At 31.4% G+C, this 21,382-nt stretch overlaps 4 protein-coding genes across 4 annotated transcripts; all 4 read right to left on the bottom strand.

Moving 5' to 3' along the window:
- Nucleotides 1–521: 521 nt before the first annotated feature.
- Nucleotides 522–2,193, bottom strand: LOC100811019 (berberine bridge enzyme-like 8). Its single transcript, XM_003532591.5, has one exon. It carries the CDS (start codon nt 2,181–2,183, stop codon nt 600–602), a length of 1,584 nt encoding a protein of 527 aa, XP_003532639.1. The 5' UTR covers nt 2,184–2,193; the 3' UTR covers nt 522–599.
- A 2,399-nt stretch (nt 2,194–4,592) lies between these two features.
- Nucleotides 4,593–5,412, bottom strand: LOC102665058 (tetrahydrocannabinolic acid synthase). The gene has a single exon (XM_006586292.4). It carries the CDS (start codon nt 5,226–5,228, stop codon nt 4,758–4,760), a length of 471 nt encoding a protein of 156 aa, XP_006586355.1. The 5' UTR covers nt 5,229–5,412; the 3' UTR covers nt 4,593–4,757.
- Nucleotides 5,413–14,904: 9,492 nt separating this feature from the next.
- On the bottom strand, nt 14,905–16,524 carry LOC100810481 (berberine bridge enzyme-like 8). The gene has a single exon (XM_003532590.2). The coding sequence runs from the start codon at nt 16,522–16,524 to the stop codon at nt 14,905–14,907; it is 1,620 nt and encodes a 539-aa protein (XP_003532638.2).
- Nucleotides 16,525–17,699: 1,175 nt separating this feature from the next.
- Nucleotides 17,700–20,898, bottom strand: LOC102664786 (ankyrin repeat-containing protein At5g02620). The gene is made up of 3 exons (XM_006586291.1): nt 20,166–20,898; nt 18,944–19,497; nt 17,700–18,266 (listed from the first exon to the last, which is right to left on the bottom strand). Exons 1-3 carry the CDS (start codon nt 20,896–20,898, stop codon nt 17,700–17,702), a joined length of 1,854 nt encoding a protein of 617 aa, XP_006586354.1.
- Between the last annotated feature and the right edge of the window lie 484 nt (nt 20,899–21,382).

The raw sequence follows: 21,382 nt of genomic DNA, 5'->3' as shown, positions 1-21,382 counted from the left end.
CTAGTTATAATTTTACAACTACAACTATTTTTTAAATAAAATAAGTTATTTCAAATATTCATAACTATAAAATTGGTTATAATTTTATATAACTAGTTATGTAAAACTAGTTATAGTTATAGTTATTTTTTTAAAATTAGTTAAATATACAAGTCACAAGTTTATTTACTTAGTCAATACACATTTTTTTTTCCTACAATAACTGAAATATTTGAGCTCAAAACAGTAACCTCGTGAGGAAAATATCGTTTTTATATTCCAAAATAATCCTTTTAATTAACTCACCACTTCGATCAACTCATATACATTAGCCAACAAACTTTCCGATTATTATTTTTTTACTTCAGCTGCTTCTCTGTTAGCATCTTATAAATCTCAAGTATTAATCTGTGGTCTACCGCACGGGCAGTTAACATGTTTTTTATATCAATAATTTTGTCTGTGCTCAAACTTCGTATCTCGTATTGATATTTATTAATTATGTAAGAGTGCTTGTCTTTCTGATTAATAACTCCACTTGGACCACTTGGAATTTACAAATCACAACTTCATTCGGAATGTTTGATAATTTATTAATTATTATTTGTGATTGCCATCTTCTACAATGGAGGAATGCTCTGCTCATCCCTGAAAAAATTTCCAGGATCAACTTCTGCCTTCACTCGTGCCAGCCTTTCAAAATTGCAATTGAAATATTTCAAACCCCAAGATTTTCCATTTTCATAGCTCGAGTTCCCTCTGTTCACACCCAAATCAAGGTCTCTATAATTTAGGTATGCTTGTCTTGGAAACTTTGACACATACGGCGCCAAATATGCATGCAGTCTTCTCAACCATTCTATATGCTTTGGCGCTTCTTCATTAGAAACCAAATTCACCGAATACTGGATACCATATAAGTTCCCTTTTCTGTGTGGAAACGGAGTTTCTGATTCTGAAATCTCACTCATTATTCCACCATATGGTGTGAAGATAAACGGTGGTGGGTTCTCCAAGAGTAGCATCTTCCATAGCCCTTCTAAGCCATGCAACGGAATTGGTTCCTTCACATAATCAGATTTTGCTTTGAAAGATGGAGATGTTTGATTTCTCCTAAGCAAGACCTCCAAGGACTCATCTTTTGAAAAGCCTGCAAAGTAAAGAACAGATTGAATCCAAGTCATCTCGGTGAAGTTGTCGCGCCGCAAACCTAATTCTGCAAAACTGTTTTGCATCAAAGGAAGGAGATTCTCTGGTGTCCCAAGATACAATCCCGAGAAGGAAACCACCACAGTTTTTCCACCTTCTTCAGAAGCTGAATTGGTAACTCCCACAACAGTGTGCAAGAAAAGTTCTTTAGGAAGTTTGGGAGCAATAGTTTGCCACTTGTGGAAAAGGGTAGTGGCACCTTGATCAAGGGTCCTTGAAACATCAAAAGTTGCGACTTTTGAAGGAACAGGTACAAGCTTGATTTTCCATGCAGTAATGACTCCAAAGCTAGACCCTCCTCCTCCTCTTATGGCCCAAAAGAGATCTTCTCCCATCAGTGTTCTGTTCAGTATCTTCCCATTAACATTTATAATTTGAGCATCAATTATATTATCAGAAGCTAAGCCGTATTTTCTGAAAATTGTACCAAACCCACCTCCACTCAAATGCCCTCCAACACCAACAGTGGAGCAACTTCCAGCTGGGAAACCATGAACCTCACTTTTCTTTTCAATTGCATAATAGAGTTCTCCAAGTGTTGCACCTGACTCAACCCATGCAGTTTCTTCGTCCATGTTAATGGTTATGGACCTAAGGTTGAAAAGATCAATGATTATGAATGGAACGTGAGAGACATATGAAAGGCCTTCATAGTCATGGCCCCCACTTCGAATTCTTACTTGTAAGCCACTTTTCTTTGAGCAAAACAGTGCTACTTGGATGTGGAATAGGTTATGTGGAGTAACAATGAGGTTTGGCTTCGGGACTGAAGTGTCTAGGAATCTGGCGTTTCTTATAGAAGACTTCAAAATGGGTTCATAAGAAGAACTAGTTTTGGTGAATATTACTCCTGAAGTTGTGTTGTCAACTCCTAACATTGTTTGAAAACATTGAAGGAAACCTTTATCGTGGCCAGCAGAAGTAGAGGCTGAAGGGAAAATTGAAATGAAAACTGTGATAGAAAGGAAAGCTAATTTTACCATTGAAGTGGCCATTTTGGTCTCCTTTCTTGTCTTTTCAACTGGTGGGAACTCAGGTATTTATAGCCAACTCATGCGGTCGTTTATGGCTGGCATATTTGAATAGAGTGTACTAAAGGAAGTGATAGAATTACGATTCTTTGGAAAATTATCTTTTGATTGGAGGACCGCTATATCCTTCTATTTATTTTCCTACATATTAATTAAAAAAAATATTATTTTTCTATACATTCTTTAACTCACTAAGAACATCTATAATGTCAATCCCAACGTTTGAATCTTAAGTTATTTTTTATGCATGCCAACAATTAAATAAATGCCAAGAACTCGTTCGAGGAGGTTCGTTTTCAAAAACAGTTCGTTCACGTTGTCGATCTGCTTACACACTACAACAGACAAAGACAAAAGTGAGATTGCCCTTCCTACGAACAGTGCCAAGATCCCTCGTTGCTGATGTTATAAGAAGTGAAACAATGACCTGTTAGGCCCAGTCTCGCCAACGAAGCCGACTAGTCTGACTTTCTTATAAGTTACAAATTTATTGGTTGGACCAAATGAATTCATTTTATTTTTTTCTTAAATTTATGTGGATTCTACAAGGAATAAAATAAAATAAATTATCAGGCCAAATAGGCTTGATATTTTTTTTTATCTATAATTTATTATACTCAGCCTAATCCGTAAGCTAGGCTGAACAAAATTGATTAAGATTCTTTTTAGACAAAAAATTTCAGAGATCAACTTGACTTTATTTATGAGTTATTCGATTTAGGCTCATTTATCACCTCTAAATATACTCATTTGAACACAATACTCCATTTTTTATTCAATTTGAGATTAACTGTTGCAATTAAGATAATAATGAATGAACTACCATAGGGTAAAATATTGAAATTGTTTGATTATTAAACTTTTTAAAAATTTGTAGCTCGAAATATTAGAAGAATAAAATTGATTAATTATAATAACATAGAATTCAAGCGTAAACTTTACCTAAAACGTCACCAACTTCTAGACAACCCCGGTTAACATGCATTATCCATTAGATGGATAGAAAATTTCTAGCCATATATAAACCAGCACACCAAATGGTGTTTTTTTTTTTTTTTCAAAATTAAACCAGCTCCACGGCAATCTTCAAAATATAAAAATATCTAACATCTTCTCTATTTAATACTAATTAGAATAATTTGTAGGAAAAACAAGGAATGTAAAAGATAAATTTTATAAAAAAAAAAAACTTTTTTTCTTAATTTAACCTATATCTCAGTCCACACATAACTGTCACACTAACTCTAAATTAAGTGTAAGTAATAATCCTCAGTTCCTCACATTTAATGTTAAAGGAAAAATTTCATCTAAAGTCACAATCAATTGAACTATAAATAACCAAAAATAAAAAAAAAAGTTAAAATTTTATGAATGAAAGCATTTTTTTTCGTTTCTCTTTTATTTAATTTATCTTATTATACCATCTAATAGGAATTAATTGATAGGACAAACTCAGCCGCTATAGACCAAACTTTGTGGAAAAACAAGTTTCTAGACTTACATTTCCAAATTCTAATAGTTTCTTTATTAGTATCTTGGAATTCCTTGGTTACGTCCGGTTACATTATTACTTCACTTTCCATTCCCTCCTAGTGCTCCCACATACATCCAATGAAAGTCTATCTTCCTGTTCTCAAATGAATGACTGGCATAGGTAAGCTCTTTTCATTCTTGTACATGAATTTTCCAGTAAGACAATGTTAACGTTGGGATCGAGCTGGATCAACATATATACATGATGCATTTTGAAATACAAATGTCAGGTGAAGTTTAAAAGTAAAGAAAAAAAAGTAAAAAAATTAAGTATTATATAAGTGAAACGAAAATCCATAAATCTAAGTCTTAAAGTTTTGGGTTAAAGTGTGGTATTAATTTTTTTTATATGATTGTTCATGACTTATTAGTATAAATCTATCCGATCTTTACTTGAATTACCCAACAACTAGTATTAGAACCGATGATTCGATTTGGTGATCGACACAAACAAGATGAGTGTGGTTGCTCATGGCTCAATAATTACTCCCCTCGAATTATCCAACTTTTGGTATATATGCTACCTGCGTGCTTAGTCTACGAGATCCCCAACTTTTATTTGTATTCCTGGGTACTTCTGGTACCAGTTTAATAATATGTTTTTTCTGATTTAAATTTTTTTAAAAAAAAACTGCGTAGTTACCATAAATACTACTTAATGAGGTGCATGTATTTGATACACACTATGACACAACACATGGAGAATAAAATAAAAGGAAAAAGATAAACATACATCTCATTTTTCAGAGTATATGGAGATGGGGTGTATGAATGGGATAAAGAGACAGAGACATAGAGGAAAAAAAATCAAGAGAAGAGAGATAAAATAAGGGTAATGATACTTCCATCTTAGAGTAAGTTAGCAATCTACATCACGAGTTTTGGAATAAAACATCACGAATTTACCCTTACCTCGTTGACCCTAATCATTAGGCCATTGTCAAGTTTATTTGCCACAAGCTGCCACTTATGAATAATATCTGTTGCATTCTGCTCCAATGTCCTTCAAACATTGAACACTGTCACAGTAGATGGAACTGGAACTAGTTTTATCTTCCAAGCCACGATGATTCCAAAACCTGGTCCTCCACCTCCTCTAATGACCCAAAACAGATCCTCACCCATGGCTTCTCTATCAAGGAGATTACCCTTCGGGTTAATTATGTGAGCATCGAATACATTATCAGCAGCGAGACCGAACTTACGCATCAAGAATCCATAGCCACCGCCACTGAAGTGGCCACCAGTGCCCATAGTGGGCCACACACCTGCTGGGAACCCTAGTGTTTTGCTTTTCTCGCTAATCTTGTAGTAAAGTTCACCAATAGTTGCTCCAGCTTGAACCCATGCAGTGTTGTTTTTCACGTCCACTTTGATTTCTCGAAGGTTTATGAGGTTAATGACCACAAATGGAACCTTGGCAACGTAGGAGAGACCCTCGTAATCGTGGCCTCCGCTTCTGGTTCGGATCTGCATGCCATGGCGTTGGGAACAGATTATGGTGGCTTGAACGTGGGAAACAACTAGTGGTGTCACAATGACAAGGGGTTTTGAGCTTGCATTAGACACTACATTTATCAATGCGTACCTTATTGTGCCGAACTAGAGAGATTATTCTACAAATTTAATAAATAGAGAAACTTCAACGTAACACAAGTATGACCAAACTCGCATTTCATCATTTTCATGCACAGGCACGCAGCTGTACAGTAGAATCTTGACTCCTGGTAAACGAAGTTCATTTGGTATAGTTAAATCATACATCATTTTTTTGTGGTGTGGGACTTAATTCCTTCTTTTATTAGAAATGACTTCTACTGAAATAGTTTGGTTCTTCTATGCATAGATTAAAATTATTGTATATGGATTTGGTATATGTATCCCCATATTTTGTTTCCCTCCTTTTTTAATTAATGAAATATTGGTGTGTTGCAGATGATGGTAGATTATTGGGTGTGCCAATATGGTTGAAATTTTAGTCATCATTGTCATGCTAGCGCTTGAATAATTTGTCATCATAATTATGCGTCTTAAAATAAAGATTAATCTCTCTCTCTCTCTCTCTCACTCTCTCTCTCTCTCTCTCTCTCTCTCTCTCTCTCTCTCTCTCTATATATATATATATATATATATATATATATATATATATATATATATATATATATCATGCGTGTTATATATATTATTTATCATGTATTGGGGTGGACTGGAGTACTCCTATGCTGTAAAGGAGGAGGTTATCATTTTGAGATCGTATTACATTCTCTTGGACAGGATATTTGAAGATTTCAATAATATTAAAGTAATTATATATGGAAACCTATATATAATATATACTTATTTAATAATTTTTGTTTTTTTAATCTTTTTTCTATCAAATCGTATTATCTATTCTACATTTTTTTTCTTGTCTTTCAAAATGTCAACTTAGCATATATAGGATGTCTATGCAACCTTATCCTAACATTAATACCCCATTATGCATCTTTTATTTTCCTCTTTTTTTTTTTTGTCATAGCATATTATAAATCATATATATTACTTACTTCTCTTTCTTTTTTACTATCTCTCAAGGTGTCTATACTCCGTAAAATTTTCAAATATATTTTTCCTATTCTCTTTGTATTCTCTGGGGTGCTACATTTGGACACACTTTCAGAGGCCAAATTTTAACTTAATCATCATAACTTTTGATTAGGCTTCCTAGGGCCATATTTTTACCACTTATACAACACCTAACAGTACAAGAAATGGCTGAATTAGCGTCGGCACCATAGCGTCATCTTTGACATTGATGAAATGCGTAGGCAAACTTTCAAATTTAATTTTTAATTTTTTATCAAAAAAATAATATTTAACTAAGATTGTTAAACTCAAGAATTTATAATCCAAAAGATTAGTGTAGTGGTATAAAATCGCATGCTAGGTAATAATTTAAAATCTCTTTACGTTTATATAAGTAAAAATAATCAATTTAGTAGAAGAATCTGTATTTAATTTTTATTGTATAAAAATATTTTGATTCAACAACAGTTATGTATTATGAGCGACATTAATTTTTAACTTAGTGAGTTAGAAAACAATCATAATTTTTAACCTACAACAAAAAAAAACTCGAAGTCTATATAAATTTATAAAACTTTCATAAACTGGATAATCACATAAAAGTTTAATTAAGTAATATAAAAATGTTATTAAAAATTCTTAAACGCTTGACAAAATACTCTTTACACTAATAATTCAAAATTTTAACTTTGAAAAGAAAAAAACACGCTAGAAACATGATTAAATAGTGTGTTAGGATAAATATTAAAAAGTCTAATTTAATTGATATAAAATGTTTTTATTGTGCATGGTAGTGTCTACTTATATTTGTAAAATTGTGAGTTTAAGAGTTGCCACCTCCGCCGTCGCATTACTGCAACTAGCACAGTTTATTATTGATGATATTTTGATGCTTGAATTTTTTTTTTCTATCTTGTTATAACTTGAATATTGGTATGATTTTTTTTGCAATTTTTTTTTGAATCGTGCCAATTGGAAAGTGAAAAGTGTTGGAGTGAATAACTACAATTTTTTCCTTCCCAATTTAAGCCTCCGAGGCTTCTAATTAAAGAAAAATTCATATTGAAACATTTCTCAAAAGGAAGTATGACTGTCAGTTTAGAGAAAGCTAGCAAGTTTTCTCTATTAGGGGGTCATGTGGAGGTGCGACCGCATTGAGTTCACAATTGAAAGGGGCCATTTTTAAAAAAAATATAGTTTTGTAATATATCTTTTTAAAATTATTCTATATTATTTTTATAAATAAATTAGTTATTTTTTTATTTTATATCTTTTTTTTATCCAAATTAAAATGTGACACTTATTAAAAAATATCACTCTTTTACTTAATTTTCCTAATGTGTTATAATCATAAATTCATATTGTATGGATTTTTAATTGTATGATATATTAACATATTAAAAAAACACAAACAAAAATTAAATTAGAAAGAATATAAGACTAAACTTAGTATATTAATAAAGAATAAAATATATTTAAATTTTAATATAAAATGATATTTTATTAATATAGATGAAAATGATAGAGAATTAGAGAATTTCCTTTTTGGAATCAAATGTAAAAAATAAATTAAATAATAAATATAATTAATCAATTAAAATTTTAAAATGAGAGAAAATCCGTACGAGTTTACACAAACTAAATAAAATTCGGTAGAAGGGTACATGCTAATGAGTTAAAAACTATAATATAACATCTTTTAAATCATATGTTTGGTAACTTTTTGCGAGAATGACAGGGTCAGGGGAGTAAAATCTGCACCCTGCCATGTCCCTTAGTCATGCCTAATTATAATTGATGCTTATGTATATGAAAATTTTTCTTAAAGATAAATTTTTTAATAGTAATTCATAACATAAGAGTAAATTAAATAAAAATGTTATTTAAGAAAAAATATGATGTTTGTTTTCATATTCGTTAAATTATGTTATTTGTTTAATGAAATAAAAAATATATTTTTAATAAATTTATGTGTTTATTTTTAAATATTTAAATATAAGAAAATTTTATTTAATATTTTATTATAAGTCATAAAATCTCATTGACCGACCCTGACCAACTGTGCCAATTAGGAAGGAAAAAGTGTTCAAGTGGATAACCATCTTTGTGCGTCAAGTATTTTTCGCTCTTGGTCGTCGTCAATCCATTATCATATATTTTATAGGTTATACCACTCAAATCATCTGACCCAACTTGAATCTCCATTTGTGTTCGACCATGGCCATCACCATTCTGTAATCACCACTTTCAAAAGTGAAAGTGGTGCGAGTAAAAACAGCATAGTCGTGATTCAAGAAAATGAATAAAACAAGAAAGTAATAAACCTTTGTGGGATTTTTTATTTTGTTATATATTCAGTACACTGAAGTCTCTATTATTGCTTGGAAAATTAAACTAGCAAGTGTAAGAGTTATTTTAGTGGCTCTAGGTGGATGCCTGTATGTCAATAGAGAAAATATTTCAAAAAATAACTTTGTATGATCTAGCAGGAAAAATAAACATTAACAATCATAGGAAAAGAACGCCTCATGTTCAACTTGGTTCATCAATGGAGTATGGTTAGCCTTTTCGGCCAAATATTTGAAAAATAATTTAAACACAATCAATCAGTTTTTATTACCTAACTTGAAGAGAAGTCATCACCCTAGATGAAACAAAAAGATCATGCTCAGAGGATGTTTATAAGTTGAGGAGATTATGAATGTAAGAAAAATGAAAATAATTGAGGTTGAAATTGTGGATGTAAGAGTGCAAGCTCGAATCAAGTTAAATAAAGTTGTGATATTTTTCTATTTTATTTATGTAATTTTATATTTTATATTATTTATGTAATAAATATAATTTATTAATTAATATTTTAACGATATTGGTTACCAATATCTTAACTAGTAATTAAGAATTTTAATCGCTTCTCTTTATCGATACTACTAGCATTAAATCACCTTCGTAAAGCTTTAATGGAAAAAGGGGCAAGTGGGATCGCATGATACAATAAATGGAAGGAGAGAGAAGAAGAAATTAGGAATTCAAAATTTAAAATCTTTTAATAAATTTGACTTTCATTGGTAAACGATGTTCTAGGGCATCGAAGGAATTGGCACAAAGTAAATCAATATATTTAAACATTGAAATAATTAAATATGGTTGACTTATATGAAATTTTAAAAAAAATATATTATAAATAAGTAAATAAATAAAATATTAGTTATTTATAAATTAATTAAAATAATTAATTCCAAAAATATCATTAGCAAATTATAATAAGAACCTACAATGATATAATTAATTACATATTAGCGGTTATAATTTAAAACTGTTACAAAACTATTCAAATAAAAAATGGTTAAATACAATTAATTTTAAAAATGAATTAATATTTGGTTAAGAAATTATAAATATTTTATTTTTGACATAAAAATTTAAATAGTTAATAGTTTAGTCGGTTGATAAAATTAAATATTTTTACAGTGATATTTACTTTTAAAATCATTAATAAAAGGGATATAATTTAGTTAATTAAGCATCATGTATGAATTATTATTATAAATTTTTTGGTACTTTCAATATGGATAAAAATAATTTTAAAATTATTATAAAAACCAATATTTATGACGTTTCTAGTTACTAATGAAACCGTTAGAGACAATCAAAATAAATAGATATATTATAATTAAACCTGTGTAATTTTAAACAATTAATATTCAGTTTAAAGTTAATAGATATTTAATATTTAATAATAAAATACATTACCTATATTTAATCCATATAATCATATATAAAAAATTATACAACAATCACAAAAAATAATACATTATTATTTCATCAATAAATGTGTAAATATAAAATATATAATTTAATAATGAATAAATGAACTAAAAGTGGAAGAATTTATGGATTGAATGTGACTCCTACCTAGTTATTCAAGCCTTCGAGAAACCCTTCCTAGCTTGTTCCTTGGCGTTTGCGTAGAAGGTGGATCCTCCTTACTTTTTCAATTTTAAAAAATAATATATTAATATTATTTGTTTATTTTATATAAATTTTATTTTTTATTAAGTAAAGAAATTTGATTATATTTTTTTACGAGTAAATAACTAAATTTGTCTCTAAAAGTATGATGTAGTGGTGACAAATTAGTTTTTTAAAGATAAAAATGTAAATTTAGTCATTAAATATGTAAAAGTGCTCCAAATTATTTATGTCATTAAATTTGTGAGACCATTTTATCATTAAATTATTATTTTCTATGATGAATTTGATAATAAGTTGTAAAATTTGTATACCAATTTATCATTAAATTATCTATAGGATTAATTGTCACATTTAGGAATTGAATTTAAATTTTTTATTTTTCAATGATCAATTTATTAGTATTTCACACTCTCAGGATAAATGTGATCATTTATCTTTTTTAATTTAAATTATAATATAAATAGATTTTATCTCTTAACTTTATTTTTTAAATTATAAAATAAATATTAATAATTTTTAAAGAAATCTTATCTAAATATTATATTTGATCAAAATTTAGTTATTATATGATTAGTTTTTTATCTCCTAACTTTATAAATTATAAAATTAACTGTACTTTTATCTTTTTTAAGAAATTTAATTTAAATATTATATTTCATTTAATTTTAGTTATTATATAATGAATTTTTTCTTTGTTAATATCTAATTGTTAAATTCTATTTTTATGCAATTGGAGTTCTTATTTTTAAATCTCATAAATAAGTATCATTGGATTAATTGAAGATTATTATAATTTCTAAATTATGAAAACACACAATAATTATGGGTGTAATCACGAGTTAGGACATTGGTAAGATTGACAAAATCTAAAAAAAAGGCCACATGTACACTACATGAAAGAAAGATTTTAAATTTTTTCATATTTTTTATTTAATGTTTTAACAAGACTACACTTCTTAATAAGATGGAAGATAAATTTTTTTTATTGAATACTTAGTATTCATTGAAAATAAATTGTTAAATTATTAATTATTAATTATTTTTGTGACATTTAAGAAAGATATTATATATTTTTTTATAAAACATTATGTGTTTTGATAGACTATTGATCAAATTTAATCGTTATTGGAATATCAAATTATAAGTATTTTATATAAAATTAATGATATATAATTGTTGCATGTATTATTCAGAAAAAAATGTTGGATAATTTTATTTTTTTTTGTGATTATTCCCCTCTCTTCTGAGTTTGAATCCGGTCCTAGCTAAATTGTTTATGTTTTTTTTTTTTTAAAAGATATAATTTTGGTTTTTTCTCATATATCTATAGAGACAGTAATTCTTGCGCGGATAGCTTACGAACTTTGGTGCCTTGTCCCGAGTTAACTATACTTGATGGGATTCACTCTTCTCTTTTGTTAGGCATGGCTTTCTTAGGAACATGATTCCTCTCCCTGCATACAGGTTTTGTTAGTTTCTTTTGTATGGAGTTTGGTCTAGTCTTTCCATTTTATTTTTTGATTCTTTTCTTAATGATATTTGAGGAGTGATTGATGTTGGGTATTGAGGGGGCACCAACCTAATTAGGATTCCCCTCCCTTCCTCAATCTCTTATTTAAAAAATACCAATAATTAAAATATAAATTATAATAGATAATTGACAAATATCGTAAATATAATATTTTTAATTAAAAATTTCATTAGAATAGTTAATTCACAAATATCATCATTTATTACACTACAAGAAATGTGGATTTTAGCATCTCAATTTAGCATCAATCTCAACATCGACGCTGCTAATGTTAATTGCATTGACACAAATCTAACGCAAAGGCTTAAAAATATTTTCTTCTTAGAAAATGAAACTTGTCACCAAACCAACGCTAACTTTGCTCAATGCCAAGGCCAAGTCATTCGTGCGTGGGTCAAGTCCAACCCTAATATCGATATTTACGACCCATCTAATCCAGGCTTCATATTATCAGTGGACCAGTGAGGTATATGGAAGATGGCTACGTGGGGTCAACGAATAGCTTAACGAGTATGAATGCGTGACACATAGTGGGATGCATCATATGGTATATGTAATAAGTAAAGAACATATAGCTGGGATCCAAAGTTAGGATACATTTAGTCTTCTCATTGAGGCTAAATGTTTTTTAAGTACTGGAGTTCTCTTAGTAATTATTATGGTGTCTCTGGTACCATATATAATACTTTTGGTTGATCCAAAAAAATCGTACACTTGCGGTACTTCATCAGTCCTTAGATGACGATGAAGCCTAACTAGAAAGACTTTGTACTATTTTTCATCTTTTCCTTTTGTACATTAGCTATTGTATTATAGAGATGATGATATGTAATTTTATATGACAATTATATTTATTTATTTTGTTATGAGCGAGAGGAAGAAGATCTTGGTTCGATCGTCTGAAGACGCGTGGTTGACTGTCAAGCTTTATTTTACTCGAAATATTTCTTTCTTTCTACCTCTTTATTCATGCACGTAGTATCCCATATATTCACTAACTATACAACAACTTTCAACAGCTCGGTAACTAACTTTGTAACAGCTACTAATAATCCTAATACAGTTGTAACTAATTAACTAACTGGTTTTATGGCTGTGTATGGCAGTGCATGCATGCATCTTCTTCTTATCATTTCCTAACCCATCAAAAACACTTTGTCCCCAAGGTGTTGGACAAAAAAACAAACTGAAGCAGGGGTCGATTTAGGAAAAAAAAAATGTGAAGAATGGAAACCAGCACGTGAGTCGGTGAGTGACCAGTAGCATGTCACAAGGTTGTGAATTGTGAGTATTGAATGATGTAATGGGACTTTGGAAGGTGGAAGGTGCAAGAGGGGAAGCCTTCCATGCGCAAGCCCCAACGTGGTTATCTCGTGGGTCGCTGACAGAATGTCCAAGTTCAGCGAGAAAAGGTACGATGACAGTGGCGTGTAGGCAGAGGTGGTAGTGGATGTGACGGCAGGCGTTGACCTCCATGACAAACAGAGCAATGCTGAGTCTCAGTAGCAAAGAGAACCCAAATCCAACGCAGATGAATCCGGTGCACGACGATGTCACCGAGCAGGATGATGTCTCATAGGGGATCTCGCGGTAATGGCGGTGGGCGGGGTGGAGCGGTAGAGGCAACAAATGGTTGGACAGATGGTGAGAAGCAATGTAAGACGGTGTGGTTCTGGTACAAGAAACAGTGGCGATGAGTTCGACACGGTGGTGCTACCACACTTTGACAGGGAGGTAGGTAGTGCCGGAATCAATTCCGATAACAGGACCATCTTCTTTTCCAGCCATCGGAAGCGGAGTCGGGATGGGTGTGGGGCTTTGTTGTCTGGGTGTGGGGCATGGAATCGTGGGCATCATAGAAGGGGAGGAGGAACATGGGATTGTGGAATCGCAGACGGCATAGGAAGGGGAGGAGGAACGTTGGAGTGTGGTGGTGTGAATTGAGGAGGAGACACGTGAGGGGGAGACGGAGGAAAAGTCGGAATTGGCATGCTCTGCAGAGTTTGCAGAGCCATGGTACCACACAAGGCTAGCAAGTGGATCCAAGTACTCTCAAAATCAATTCCAAGGGATTGAGCTGGATATACATAAGGAGAAGATGTGTTTTAAATCGAATGAATGGATTTGGCAGAAATGATTGATGGTGGATGGTTGTGTGGGGAGGATGTCATGGAAAGAGATGGTTTGGCGGGTGTTGTGGGCTGGCATGGCAGCCATGGATAGCAGGTCAAACCAATTATTATGAGCGAGAGGAAGAAGATAACTACCTTGGTTCGAGGTCAGGCTCCCTCGTGAGCTAAACTAACCTTTTACTCGAAATATTTCTTTCTACCTCTATTCATGCACGTAGTATCCCATATATTCACTAACTATGCACAGCTTTCAACAGATTGGTAACTAACTTTGTATCAGCTTCGACATGTGTTATGCTTTTTATAATTTTAATCTATAAACATCTAGGATTTTAATATAACAGTAATAAATAAAGAAAATTATTTTTAAAAAATTATTGGGATACTATATATTAGTCAAACTTACTTTAATTATTCGTATTTACTTATAGCACGGTCTTTTTATTTAATATATTGTCGGCCACGTCAATACTAACATTAGCATCAACCTTTTTTTTTATTGGTCATAACTTCAATTTATGTGACGACCAAACCAAAACTATTTCAGATAAAAAAAGTCTATTTTTGTGTGTCACACTAAGATTAAAGGTTCAAACCTCTGTATAAAGTCTCATTTAGCGTCAAGTTTGTAGCCAATTTTTAGATTTTGATATATGTAAAATGAATATTTTAAAATTAATAATATAAGGTTTTGCGTATATATATATATATATATATCACCATTCAAGTATGATTAATATTTAAGGTCTTCCGTTATATATAATGAACCTATAGAAAGTGTACGTTTTAAAATAATTCAGTACATATGAAACAGGAATATTATTGATAAATGCTGAATTTTATACACATAAATAAAGCAGCTTATTTTATGAATGAATGCTACATTTTACACACATAAAAATTAAATAGCAAATCAGATGATTTTATTGTGACATTTACTGCATCAAGAAATCTATAATTTGCGTCCCTTGGATATAAGAGAAGGTATGCTCTGCTCGTTTCTGAAGAAGTTTAGAGGATCAACTTTTGTCTTCACTGTTGCCAATCTCTTAAAGTTGTTCAGGAAATACTTAAGGCCCCAAACGCTGGCTTGGTCGTAACTTGTGTATCCATTGTTGTTATTTGCCCCAATGTCAAGGTCTCTGTAATTAAAATATGCAGCTCTAGGAGACTTTGAAACATAAGGTTCCATATAACTGTACATTCTTCTAATCCAGTTAATGTGCTTTTGTGCTTCCTCATTCCCTTCCCCTTTCCAATACACCCCATACTGAATATGAAATAAGTTTCCAGATCTATGTGGGAATGGAATTTCAGATTCCGAAATCTCATACATCCTACCTCCATAAGGAGAGAATTGAACAAAAGCAGCTTGAGCCTCATCTTCATAAAACAAGGGCCATAACACTTCTAACCCAACATCAGGAATGGGATCTCTCACATAATCGGATTTTGCTTTGTAGTTTAACACACCAACTAATTGCGTTCTGTTCAGCAAAACTTCAGGGGGACCGCTGATTGTAAAATTACCCATGAAGAGAACTGAACCTATCCAACTCGTCTCAGTACAATCTTCTTTTACCAAACCTAACTCTGGGAATCTCTTTTGCATCAAGGGAATGAGCTGATCCACACCTCCAAGATACGTGGACTCAAATTGGGCTTCTACCGTTGGCTTCCCATTTTTACTTGAAGTTACCCTTGCCAGGTGGATCCTAATCATCAGGTTATCGTCAAGTTTATTTGCCACTAGCTGCCACTTATGAATTATCTCGGTTGCATTCTGTTCCAATGTCCTTGGAACCCTAAACACTGTCACAGTTGATGGAACTGGGACTAGTTTTACCTTCCAAGCCACAATGACTCCAAAGCTTGCTCCGCCACCTCCTCTAATGGCCCAAAACAGATCCTCACCCATGGCTTTTCTATCAAGAAGATTACCGTTCACATCAACTATTTCAGCATCAATTACATTATCAGCAGCAAGACCGTACTTGCGCAACATGAATCCATAGCCACCACCACCGATGTTGCCACCAGTGCCCACAGTAGGGCACACACCTGCTGGGAACCCTAGTGTGTTGCTTTTCTGGCTAATGCTGAAGTAAAGTTCACCAATGGTTGCACCAGCTTGAACCCATGCAGTGCGGTTTTCTACGTCCACTTTGATTTCTCGAAGGTTTATGAGGTCAAGGACGACAAATGGAACCTGGGATACGTATGAAAGACCCTCGTAATCGTGGCCTCCACTTCGGATTCGAATCTGCATGTTGTGGCGTTGGGAACAGATTATTGTGGCTTGTACGTGGGAAACTTCCAGCGGTGTTACAATCACTAGGGGTTTTGAGGTTACATTATAAAATCTAAGATTTTGAATGGAAAAATCTAGTATAGACGAGTATGAGGAGTTGGTTTGAGTGTAAACAACCTTGGAGATTGAGGTGGTGGTGTTATCATGGGGATAATTGTAAAGACATTGAACAAAGTTTTCTTGAGTATCTGCTGAAGAAGGTATAAATGAAAATAAAAGAGCAACTACAATAGCGGCAAAATATGAGATTAGACGCATCATTTTGTTGATGGTGTGTTGTGCATGAGAGTTGCAATTTGACAAAGAGAAATGTGAAAAGTCAAATTTATAGCAGTCAAGAGTTTATTGTTAAGATCAAACTGTTGATTATATTATTAAATAATTTTTTATATAATTTAATAAATATAATATAATATATTATAAGAAAATTTGACTAACTAGAAATATTTAATATTATATTTTGTAAAAAAATTAATATGTAGTAAAACTTAATATCCTGATTAAATAATTAAATATTATAATATTAAATGAGTTTAAATATAATTTGTTCTTTCTATTTTTTAAATTCATAATTTGTGTTCTCTATTTTCAAATAGAGATATTTAATTTCCTTATTTTAGAAAATTCATAATTTTGGTTAAATTTTTAATTTTGTTTGTTTTTTTATTTTATTTCTTATATTTTAATTAATTAAATCATTATTGTATTACCTTAAATCTTAAATCAATATGTTAAGTCTAGGGGTTCAATTTTGACCAAATTAAAAGAAATGAAACATAGGTAAAATTGAGAATATGAGCAAGATAAATTATAGATTATGTACTGTTAGGATATTCTCTGATTTGCTTATCTTTTCGTCTTGAATTATCGGGCTCTTGTTCCCCGATATCTATTATATATATGATTGTAATAGCACTTCTGCAAGACATGCATGAGAAAATTATTAGAATCTTTTCCCTTCTCCTTGCTTTAGGAGTAGCTTGGTCCTTGAATTTCAAGTATTTTTTTCTTCTCTTCTTCTTCGGGAGGTGCTGCTGAACCCTCGAAATCAACTTTCTCACTTGTCCTCTTTCTTTATATTACATAATTTCTTCACTGATAAAAAAATATCTTTAAAAATGAAAATAAATTAAAGTGATAAAAGTAGAAGAAATATTTAAGTTCTAAAGTCTAAAAGAAATTACTAATAAAAAATAATTGGTCAGATAATTAGAATAGTTTAATTTCAATAAATAAATAAATTCAAAAATAAAATCAATTATTTAAATTTAAATTAGAAAGAGCCTATTAATCAAATAAATTTATTTAGTTTGATTTAATTAGACACAAAACTCTCTCTTGTAACTCTAGATAAATTGTATCTAGTTTTTGAAGAGTACAATTTATTTTAAGTAGGGTCTAAAACAAATTCTGCAGACTGCTATAAAAAAAATTGTCTACTTAAGATAGATACCACAAGTTGGCGGAAGTGGCTTGCCATACCCATGCCAAAAGGCCACTACATAGTATGCTAACATAAAAGAGGATAACCCAATAAGGAAAATTGCAACAGCAATTACTCGGGATGATTCCAATACGACATACGTGCCTGTAATGAATGCAATGATCATTGCTGCTAAGGCGATCAAAGTGAATACGAGGGCTGTTTTAGAGAAAGCATTTTCCTTCCTTTTATTTCTAGTCACTGGCGTGAAAAGATATATAGAAACTGCAGTAGCGGCCAGAACCATTGATATGGTGTTTGATACCATGAATGCTTTGAAAAAACTACTTTGCACCAAAACTGGGCTACCTTTATTTTCACCATCTTGTATGGTACCTCCTGGTACAGTAATCCCAGCTGCAAAACTTACGGTTGCAATGAGTGTGGCCACTAAAAGATGAGTCTCCTTTGCTTCCTTAGTTAACACTACCCTTTGAGTCTTTTCTTGCCCGTTCTTTGATTTTTGATCTAGTCGCTGACTTTGTTTTGATCTAGCCGATTTTAATAACCTTATTTGGTCCTGCATTTAGGTAAATTTGTAGTCAATTGAAGGACCTAAAAAGTCTAATATGGTTATAGTTTAAGGAAGGCTGATGTCTAGCTCCTATTGCTAACTCTAGAAATTAATATATATATATATATATATATATATATATATATATATATATATATATATATATATATATTATTCTTCAACGACTTTATGGTGCATTAATATTTGGGTCTATGGTAGGTCATAATATTCATATAAATTATTAAATTGTGAGGAATCATATGTGAATTTTAATTACTTCATGAGAAAATCAATAGAATGAAACTTGCTTCACTCTAACATTCGGCCAAATCTAAATTTTATCACCTTTTTTTTATTTTGAGTTTTTAATTTTTGTATATTTTAATATTATATTTTAAATTTTGTGCATTTTATGATCATGTTTATAATAAAACAACGTCGAAAGACAAAAATTGATAACAAAAAATTGATTTTGTTTTATTTTTAAATGTCCAAAATTAAAAATATGGGTGATAAAATTTATGAGAAAAAAATTAATGATAAAATTCATAAAATAATAATAGTCGAGTGCTAAAATGTGGAAAAAAAATCACATATATAACTAAAAAATGAGATAAATTTTTAGTCAAATCTTACTAAATTAATAAAATTAAATCACTAGTATTAAAAGTGCTAACTTTTACCTCTGTTATCGATATGCTACTAAAATCTGATTGATCTGAATCTTCAATCTTACAATAGGCAACATCAAGAGCTGTTTGAGCTTCCTTGTTGACGGCCAGCTTGTCAACTCTGCGGTGAAATACAAAACTCTCACACATAAGGTTGGAATTGGTGAGGTGATGAATGGGTGTGTTTCCATCAAAGTCTTTCTCACTGTAAAGGTTGCTTAGCGATAGGTTCTCCATGATTATATCCACTGTAGTTCCACTCCCCCCATTGACAGCATAATGAAGAACATTCAAGCCTTTTTTATCCACTATCTCAGAACAATCTGGATAGTATTCTATTATCATGTTCATAATAAGCCAATCACCATCATAAGCAGCGATGTGAAGAGCTGTCATGCCCTCATTATCTTGCATGTATGCTGTGTTCCCATCTTGTGCAAGCAGCAACTTCGTCAAACCTAAATTCCCTGTTTTCACAGCATAATGAAGAGGAATCCAACCTTCCTTGTCCGCATGTTTCACAGCCTTTCTCACATGTTTATTCTTCACAAGATCTCTTGCCATTACTGTCAGATGAAATCATTATAAAAATGATATATGAATCCTCTTTAATTACAAACTCCCTTCCAATATCTATCATTTTATTTTCGACTTTTTTAGATCGATTGTAACTACAACAACACAACAGATGGAATGAATCAAAATCATTCATGTCCCGCAAATAATTTTCAAGCTATACCTTGTACGTAGATATTTTTTTTATTTTAACCTGTTTTTGTAAAAATGTTTTTATTTTCTATATTTCTATCTTATTATTATTATATCACCTATTACACATATATTTAATTATTTAATTGTCATTCTTAATTTATTTAAATTATATGCCGCATGTTTCTTACGTTGTTTTTATTTATTTATCAAAATTGGGTATTTTGATTTTAAAATTATTGTATAAAAAGCCCACAAAATGAAGTAAATCGGACTATGACTTTGCTTTACTTATACATTTTTTTATAGTTAAAATCTTTACAAAATTTCTAGCAGTGAAAGACTACTATTTTTTTTATTATTTTAAAAGTGTAATACCTCATTTTAGTATATATATACTTCACAATGAGAAGAAATCATGACAAAAATATATAGGCTTCATATGAGAAATTATTATCAACAACTAACATAAAAAAAAAATGAACGAATAACAAAGCAGATGAACATAGCCAGGTTTGGTACCTACCTATATCTTGGTTAATCACAGCAGCATGCAATGCTGTTCTATTATTGGGGCCACCATATGCCGGTGATTTCATTTTGTTTAATATCTCAGCCACCACTTGCTGATTTTGTCGTTGTGATGCCAGATAAAGCGGAGTCTCATCGGCATTATTTGCATCATAGGAGTAATCAGGATCCATTTCTAACAAGGTCTTCACTACTTCAATGTGATGATAGCGCACAGCCTCATGCAATGCAGTGTCCTTCTCATTATTTGTGGCCCTCATAAACTTCTTTTCTGCTCCAATACCTTTCTCAATATCTGAAGGTGGAAAAGCTTTGACATGTTCAAGCAATAATTTAGCGATATTGGAGTGTCCATACCTTGCAGCGATGTGAAGGACTGTTTCTCTCTTGGCGTTAGGGAGTAGAACTAGACATCCACACTCCTTAAGAATCTTAGTCACAAATTCTTCTGAAACTGTTTGACTTGTTGTAGAAGTCAAGTGTATATGAAGGACGGTGTTTTTGTTTGGGGTGAGCAGACTCTCCAAATTCTGTTCATTGGAGAGTTCTTGGAAGTCGCCTTTCATCGCAGCAACGTATAATTTACGATCAATGCGCGTGAAATTCTGATTACTGTCATCAGTTTGGTACGGTAACAGGAATGATGATGGTGATGATAATGATAGCAGTCGTGATGAAACTGCTGAAATATCTTCTTCATCCAAATCTGCTGCTGGTTGTATCTCCATGACACGAATATATTTGAGGCCTTTCTAAAGTTAACCCACATATACTTCTTTCAAAAATCTCACTATGTATGTCCCATTTTATAAACTGTTTATCAACATGTGCCATGCACTTTCAAAGTTATTCATTTAAATATTATTTCTCAACTATTTCAGAAAATTTTAAAATTTTCAAGTTGTTTGGGTCCTCGATCGATCCGAAGGGCGCATAGCGCACTTTAATTAAAACAAATATTTATTAAATAATAAGAAAAATATAAAAGTAAATTCGGCAGGCATAAGCCGTTCTCTTGTTTTACATGAAAAGCTTTTTGGTATATAAAACAAAGTTGGGCAGAAATAAGCCGTTCATGTGTTTTATACAAAATAATTGGAGGAAAATCCATTCTTTTGAGGACAAGCCACATTGATTATACACAACGTTGTTAATAAAATATCATGAAAAAATATTAATAATATTTATTCATATTTAATGATATTTTTTAAA

This window comes from Glycine max, chromosome 8, assembly GCF_000004515.6.
Source record: "Glycine max cultivar Williams 82 chromosome 8, Glycine_max_v4.0, whole genome shotgun sequence".
NCBI classification, from domain to species: Eukaryota; Viridiplantae; Streptophyta; class Magnoliopsida; order Fabales; family Fabaceae; genus Glycine; species Glycine max.
This window is presented reverse-complemented; position numbering and strand designations above follow the sequence as displayed.